This window comes from Durio zibethinus, chromosome 3, assembly GCF_047325235.1.
Source record: "Durio zibethinus cultivar Kanyao isolate XHJ-2024 chromosome 3, ASM4732523v1, whole genome shotgun sequence".
In the NCBI taxonomy this organism is placed as follows: domain Eukaryota; kingdom Viridiplantae; phylum Streptophyta; class Magnoliopsida; order Malvales; family Malvaceae; genus Durio; species Durio zibethinus.
Genome location: NC_143164.1, coordinates 29955921 through 29964361, shown reverse-complemented (window position 1 = coordinate 29964361; position 8441 = coordinate 29955921). Strand labels below are relative to the sequence as shown.

Here is an 8441-nt window from a genome sequence, read left to right as displayed (position 1 = left end):
CCATAAGATAGTCTACGGCATTTTTTTATGTTAATATTTAATAAAGTTACAGCAACAAAACATAACAAATGCAACAAAGTCTTTATTTGGTACAATTGCATCATAAGTAATGTAACAATTGCATATTCCTTTTTAGGGAAAAACCATCCATAACTATTTAGTAGAAAGAATATCGTTAAGGTTGAAAACATAATGGAAAGCAAATCTTGGTATATAGGATATGGAATCTCACAAACATCATCAAATAAAGTATAAATCACAAACAAAACATTGAAAGATTGGAAGGAGCTAAAACAATTTAACCACAAAACAAATAATATATATAAAAAATGCCTTTAATCCAGAGCTAAACGACATCAAAAAAATTAAAAAATAAGTTCATTGGAAGGCAACATAGATTATACACTATCAATTAAAAAGTATGCACATTGTTTTGTGTAATAAAAGACAACAAACTTTAACAAGACGAAGATTAAATGATGGATGAGAAAGCTAAAATTTTTTCAAAGAGATAAGTAAATGCTATGAGCTGAGATCTCTTGAAATAGAAATCAGAAACGTATTGGTCATTGAAACATGATGAAGACATCGAATTAGGCGTTCCATATATACGAATGCCATATTTGATATTTATATTTACTAGCTCTTCTACTTCACTATTAGACATTAGAACGTTTATATTGTTAGAACATGATCATCGAGAGGGAAAACAAAATTTTAATATGAGACAATTAAGGCAGTTATAAGAAGAATGCCTCCATTAATAGCCAATTTAAGGCATTTTTCCATACACGCCTTAATCGTTTATTTATAGGCATATTTGAAAAAAGATCATGTCATAACACTTTGATCTATGAACATAAAAAGATTAGTTTTTAATTATCCAATAAGGCATCTCAGTTAGGAAAACACCTTAAATAATTGACGCAAGAATTAATTAGGGCGAAGTGGGAAGAATTGGACCATATTAATTGATTTATTAAAGGCTTTTTTTGGGGGCAAATGCCTTAAATAATCTTATTCAATTTTTTTTTAGGATTATTTAAGGAGTTTTTTTTTTACCAAAATACCTTAAATAATCTCTTAAATAAATTAACCAACATTATTTAAGGTATTTTCTGGTCAAAAATACTTTAAATAATAAAGAAAATTAAATAAAATTATTTAAAGTATTTTTAGTTAGAAAACGTTTTAAATAATCCTTAAAAAAATTAAATAGGATTATTTTAAGGTGTTTTTCATGCCAAACACCATTAATTTCAATATAAAATTTTTTTTAGCAAAAATGTATAACTGATTTGTAACTTTTTAAAATAATAACGACTATTTCATAAATTTTTACTCATGTTAATTTTGAAAATAATGTAATTTTTTTTTTAGAATCTTAGAATATCACAAAAAAATATGAATTTTTTATTTTCAAACTTTAAATACTGTTAAAAATTTATCACTTTCTTTCAAAATCAAATTACATTGAATTAAACATAAAAATCAAATATCCAATAGTAAAATTACGGAAAAAATGCATGAATTTTCCCGTACCAATCACCTCGTTACACCAAAACGGTCCAAACCGATGATTATCTTTTTTGGTATAACCAAACCGATGCTTTGAGTGTCTGGTGAGATTAAAAAATTGAGGGAGACGATGGAGGGTCCTCCGGCGAACGATTGCTGCTCTATTTGCCATGGAAACTTTAACGTTCCTTGCCAAGCCAATTGCTCTCATTGGTTTTGCGGTGCGTTTCTTTTCTTTTCTTTTCTTTCTTGTTTATTATTAAAATTTCATATTATTAATTAAAATTGATTTGATCCACACCCAGGTTTATAAAAATGAAATAATTATCAACCGTTTAGTCGTCTTTTATTTCGTTTACTTCTCCTGTCAAATTCTTTCTGAAAATGTTGATGGCCATTTTCTCTGCTACTGTTAGGAGACAAACTATAGCTAAATAAGAATTAAGAAAATTATATATTTAAATCAGGGTCATAGGATTAGAGTGTTTCTTTAGACAGTGTTGCTTAAATTATTTGGTAAAGCAGACAGAGAATGATTGGATGGCAAAGTACAAATAAACAATTGGAATGAGATGAAAATAGTCAAATTTCTTCAAATTAGTAATGGGAGGCAAATTGGAGGTTGGCTATGATATATGTCTCACAATGATGGTGATTATCAACAGGGATGGATTCAGAGATCCTAAAATGCCTTCAATATGTGCTAAAAATGTTTAAAGTCTTGGTAAAAGCTGAATCCCCCCCACCAACTAAAAATACAAGTAGATGGTTCATATTTCATTGATACATACACTAATATCAATATCATATTGCATATAATGTTATTCATGAATTTCAAAATTGAATTTGTTTATTCATTATTTATATTTATTGTTTTTATACTAATTTGTTTGTTTCCTTTTGCTTTTGAAGGTAGTGCTTTGTCTAAGCTATTTTCTTATTTAATTTTAACAAAATTTTGCACAGTTATTGTTTAGTAAGTATGCCCACTAAGTAAATTTTCTGGATCCGTCTCTATCCACAAGGCTGTGTAGTATTTATTTGCAAACTAAAAGGCTGTAATTCTCATCATAATTATACAGGTTTTATACCTTTTTCATTTAGCTGTCTATTTTGATCTGATTGTTTAAATAAATTATCAGGTCTTGTGAAAAAAAAAAAAATAATAAAAGAGACATGATTGTTACTTGAGTCATTAGTCTTGTACTTTACTAGTTTCATTTTGTAATTTTCTGTTTTGCTGGAAACGATCTAAATTATGATCAACTATGTCTATTTTTGGAGTTGAGTTTTTGCTTGCCGTGGATTTTTAAGTTTACTAAATCTTATGATACTAGGAATTTTAGTCTTATTGGATTTATTGAGTTTAAGCCTACATAAATGCATGTCCACAAAGTTATAGACATACTTGTAGTTTTAGAACTGTTTAGTAACAATACTGTTTTTTTTTCTGCCTTTGACAAATTTCCAGGCTGTGTTTTTCTTACCTTCTTTTTCAAGCACATAATGAATAATTCCAGAATCTGCCACTCCTAATCAACCCTCCTTTGTACCCCCAAAACGCCGTCTTCATGACTTGGTTCTTTCCCTCTCAACATATGCTATGCCCTAGCCCTCAAATCACAGATGTATAGTTCGAGTAAATTTTTTTTGTTCGCAACATGAACACAGTGAATTTGTCTCTTAATTTCTTGTTTTGCTTTATATCTATTACTTTAAATTACCATTGTCCTATCAAAACCTCTAAAGGACATAGTGCAAGCTTAATCAACCTATCACCCTACTGAACTAACCTTTGATACAGTTCTGTATGCAAGGGTTGTTTTTATTAATAAATTTATTTCATTTGTTGTTTATTTGCTCTGTTTTCCAACCAGGGTTTCAATCTCCAGTCTCAGTGAAATCAATTCCAATACACATTAAACTCTATCCCTCACTTTTGTCAGAGTTACAAACTGTCAAGCCTTTATTTTCTGTGGCTGTGGCTTATTACATAAGCCATGTTGGTAGGACTGTAGGACTGCTTAAATTTGGACTCCATGATAATCTCTTATAACCGTTGTTTGATGATGAAATGATTATTCTTTTTCCTTACTATTAATTAGGTAATTGTATCATGCTTGTTTGGCATCATGGATCCACATTTCACCCATGTAAATGCCCCCTTTGTCGACGTCAGATAACTTTGTTGGTTCCTGGTGAGGCCTCATTAAGGGAGCGTCATAACTCAGCAGTAGCCGAGATTCTGGAAAAGGTTGAAAAATACAACCGTTACTTTGGCGGACAATCCAATGGTCTCTTTCAGGTATGAGCACATTTGCATCTATTGAATTTGCTATGCAACTTTTCAACCTTTAATCTGTGACATAACCTTATTCCAGTTTGTGTATTTACCAAAATAAGGTTATTAACTTTTTTCACTTTTCTTTCTCTCTTTCTCAAAATAATAATTCAACTTAGTGCCTTACCAGTGTGTAAAATGGTTTACTTCTTATCTGTTCTGTAAATGGAGTCCTAGGTTGAATTTGTACATTGATTAAGAAAACCTTGACCAATTATTTTAATTTGATCTTATTTCCAAAAATGCCCTTGATCAATGAATAAAAGTGTCAACCTTATGGGTGATAAGGAAAGTATGATACCATTGTTTTGACTGACAGGAAGAACTAGATGCTACTGCATTGCTCATAATCAACAAAACTGTCAAAATTAAAGGAAACTTGGAAGGAGGATCAAACCGGTGATCCCTAGCAGAAACGAAGATAAAATTAGGACCGAATGACCAGGGTGTTTAAATGTTTTAAGTTTCCTGTTCCTGTTCCGTGAGTAATCTTTATACCACCTAGCATATTGAACAGTCTTGGTACTTCTTCAACATTCTCTTGCACTTATAATAGCATCTACCATACTCATTCAATACTAGGACTGACCTATTAGTACAAAATTCTGAGACAATTGTTAGGACTTCAATGTTTTGACTTTTGGCAGATCCACTCTAATATGACATTTGATTCTGGGTTTTCTTTTGTGCAGAGACTGCAAGACCTTCCTTTTCTGCTCCGAAGGTTGGTACGAGAAATGACAGATCCTCAAAGATCTCTTCCTCTTGTCATAAGAGCTCGTGTATATCTTGCAGTTAAGTCAGTTTATCTCATCTGTGATCATTTTTCACATTACATCAGCCTTTATTGAATAGAGCCTGTGTTTTTATTCTTTTCTTCTTTTGAATTCAAAGGAATCATTAGATTTATCTCAGAACCTGTTCTTAAATGCTTTTTAAGTATGGCATGGAGCACTTGTGCATTTTTAACGCCTCTATTTTTATAAAATTAAAATTAGAAAAAGTGAAGTAGACCAATTTAAATTTTTATAATAGTATAATACTGGCCATTCAAGATAAAGTGAAGAAGACCATTTTGATTATTTATAATATTGGAATAAGGCATCTTAATCTATTAGTGTCTTATTTTTGGACTCTTTTTAGCTGAGTCAGGCTGCTAGATACAGACCTGTATCAAATACCTATACCTGAGTCCATGTAACATAGTTGTAGGCTCATATCCAAGCTTGATTTTGTAAATGAGCCTAGATTTTGACTCAAGCTTGGCTGTCGTAATAATGAGGTTGAGTTAAGCTAAGCTCTAGCATTTTTATGCTTTTTGTCATAATGTATAGATCCATAGACTTTTGCTAGATATGACTTAAGAGTCGTTACCAATTTTTTTGTTTAAGTGCGATTGGTCACCTAACTAAATCTGTTCATTTTAAAGATATGTTCTAAGCTTGACTTAGGTATCTTTAAAAGGTAGATTTTAGCTTATGAAACTAAGTTTAAAAGTTCGGTTATGTGTAAGGAAGTTGTAGCACCCTTACAATACTCATTCAAAAGATGGTACCAGCTTGATTTCATGTTATCTAAGCTTTAAAATATGTTTGTATTTTTACCAAATAATTTAATTATTGAAAATTGATCTTAAAGTTACTCCAATCGTTTGGTAACAATTTAAGACAAATTTCTCATCTTAGGAGTATTCATGTAAATTAGCGTCTCATTTTAAAGAAGCTCCATTATCAGATTCATTACTGTATTTTTTATGAGTTAATTATTTGAAAACAATTTATAAAATCTTTTAATAATTTGATAGAATTTTATTGTGATACATATCTTTCAATAGTTTGGTAAGATTTTTATCTAAAAACATTTTTATGCAATTTTTAAAATAGTCATTAAATCTTCCAATAATTTGATAAGATTTAACTCGATACTTAAGATTGTTTGGCAGGATTGAAAAATAATTTTTTTTTCAAATAATTCATTAAGTCTTATAATTGTTTGGTAGTACTTAATTCAAGATTTAAATTCTCCACTCATTTGGTAGGATTGAAAAATAATTTATTTTTCATAAAATTTCATTATGAAATTCTTCAATGATTTGGTAAAATTCATAATTCAATATTTAAATTCTCCAATTGTTTGGTAGGATTAAAAAAAATTGTTTTTCACAACAATTCATTATAAAATTTTTCAATAGTTTGGTAGAATTAAAAAAATATTTTTTACAAAAATTCATTATGAAATTTTCTAATAGGTTGGTAGAATTTATAATTTAAAATTTGTAAACCCAAGAAAATCCTCTAATTGTTTGGTAGAAATCATGAATTTGTTTTAAATTTTTTTTTAGAAATATCAATTAAAATAAATAAAATTTACACAAATAAATAAATAAATAAAATAAAATAAAATAAAAATTTTACTGATTAAAATTAATTAAAATAAGTAAAATTTAAATAAATAAAATAAATTAAAAAATTTTACCAAAATGGAAACGGTTTTAGCTCAGCTCAAGTTACAACTCAACTTTAGGAACCAAAAGCGGTTGGAATGGCTGAGGTGGTTGGGAGTGTGGCTCGACTCATCTCCAACAATCGTTACTAGAAAACGAGTCATCTGTTATTGGTTAGGTCAGACTTCAGGGCAACGCGCGGGCCTTGCTTAGTTAAAGTGCTTTAAAACAATATCATTTTGCAGTAGTATAAAAAGCAAAAATTTTTTTTCTTTAGAATATGCTTTAGCTCTCTTTCTATCTCTTTGTTTTTCTTTGTTTTCTCTTTCTAAGGTCGATGAACACTAGTGGAATTTCAACTAGATTTTGAAAAAATGTGCTAGAATCTGGGGATTTTTGTCGAAAAGTTGTTGAAAACTTCAAAGCCATTAGGTAGTTCAATCAAAATTTGGATTTTCCAAAAAAGCTCTAGAAAATTTTAGAAATTTTGCCAAAAAAACACCAATTCAAACCTTTCGAGCTCTTGGAATTCTCTAAAACACTGACTAGACTAAATCAAAGTTTCACGATTCTCAAATTTTCAAAAAATTTCTACCATAAACTTTGCCTTTTTCTCTTGAAAATTTTTTGTTGCTTTGGTTGCTATTTGTGTTGTATGTATTACTGTGTGATTACTATCTATTCATAGAGGAAAAATTTAAGCTCAATCGGTATTCCATTTGAGATCGGATTCTTCAAAAGTTTTACCTTATCACTGGATTGAAAATGATTTTTATTTGTAAAGAAAATCCTTATTCAATTTAAAAATTAAGATATGAATTATCATTTAAAGATTAAAATATCCTTATTTCCTTAGCTCAATTATCCAATACCATCATCAGCCACTTCTTTGATTTCAATCATTCATCCATTTTGCAATTATCTCTTTTAAAAATAATAATAATATAATAAAATAAAATATTTAAAGATAAACGAAATTAAAATTAAGGATAAATCATAATAAAAATTTAAAAATCAGATAAAAAAAGACTAAAATTTAAAAAAATCAAGATAAATAAGATATATATACATATGGATAAATAAAATAAAGTAAAAAATAATAAATCATAAAAACATAAAAAATAAAAAAGGAAATATAGAAAATTGGATAGTTGGGCTTGGATTGGTTTGGGCCCCAGACTAAATATGTTGTCTACACCTTCGTTTATACCAAATGCGATTTGTAGGCATGAAAACATTGTTATTTAATACAAGATAAACATCATGTTGCATTTAAATTATATCTTTTATAGTAAAATGAATTATTTGTTGGATTCTATGTTTCTAATTATTGTCTTAGTTGTTTAGGGAAAACAATTTTCTTTTGTCAATTTTGTATAGACAATCTTATTCTTTTTTTTATGTGCAGATGTTATTAAGTTCCATCTACATATTCAGCCCCATTGACATTATTCCTGAAGGTACATCATATTTTGTTGAATTGTTTTGGGAAATTTGTTTGGTAATTAACAGTTTCTAAACATCATAAATGCTTGGTGTCAAATTACAGCAATTTTGGGGATAGTTGGCCTTTTAGATGATCTTCTTATAGTTCTCATTTGCTTTCTACATGTTGCTGCCATATATCGATCTGTTCTCTACTATCGTCATGGAGGTTCTTGAAGTTTGTTGGAGCATTGATATATGTAAGCTTACTAGTTTTTAACAAAAAGCTAAACACAACATAATAAGAGTTGGAAAGTATATAGTTGTATGCATTGTGAATTAATTTTAGATTAATTTCTAGTAGTTGTATTTGTAATATCACATAGTTGTTTATAAACTATAGTTCTACTTGACAACTTGTGCGTTTGACTGTTGTTGATAAATTTTATTTTTTTGTTTCAAAAGTTTATCACGTGAAAGTTATTGCACTCCAAACTATAGGCCTGACTGTGTGCCATTACTAAAAACCTTGAATCAATTGCACTGGTTATTTAGCATATATGGTCGATTTGTGTCGTCTAATATATGTGTTTCCCATCTTGAATGATCAACTTGTGTTGTTTAACATAGGTCTCCACCCTTCCAATTAATTTATTATAAGTTTGTGTGAAAAACCTTTAAACTCCTTTTGGTAGGAATAAATGGAAAGGGAAA

The 8441-nt window shown here is 29.0% G+C and overlaps 1 protein-coding gene across 2 annotated transcripts; it reads left to right on the top strand.

The window, feature by feature from the left end:
- The first annotated feature begins 1550 nt into the window (after positions 1-1550).
- On the top strand, positions 1551-8143 carry LOC111283915 (uncharacterized). Of its 2 annotated transcripts, none has more exons than XM_089758463.1 (5): positions 1551-1739; positions 3624-3823; positions 4552-4653; positions 7711-7762; positions 7957-8143. In XM_089758463.1, the coding sequence occupies exons 1-5, from the start codon at positions 1649-1651 to the stop codon at positions 7962-7964; spliced, it is 453 nt and encodes a 150-aa protein (XP_089614589.1). In that variant the 5' UTR covers positions 1551-1648; the 3' UTR covers positions 7965-8143. The 2 variants fall into 2 exon arrangements, with proteins under 2 accessions (XP_089614589.1, XP_022728328.2); XM_022872593.2 differs by having other exon boundaries at positions 1552-1739; positions 7852-8143.
- The last annotated feature ends 298 nt before the right edge of the window (positions 8144-8441 follow it).

Excerpts from the sequence above, each read along its gene's own strand:
- LOC111283915 (XM_022872593.2), top strand. The coding sequence starts at position 1,649 with ATGGAGGGTCCTCCGGCGAACGATTGCTGCTCTATTTGCCATGGAAAC. Across the intron at positions 3,824-4,551 it reads AATCCAATGGTCTCTTTCAG|AGACTGCAAGACCTTCCTTT; the intron begins GTATGAGCACAT and ends TCTTTTGTGCAG. Across the intron at positions 7,763-7,851 it reads CATTGACATTATTCCTGAAG|CAATTTTGGGGATAGTTGGC; the intron begins GTACATCATATT and ends GTCAAATTACAG.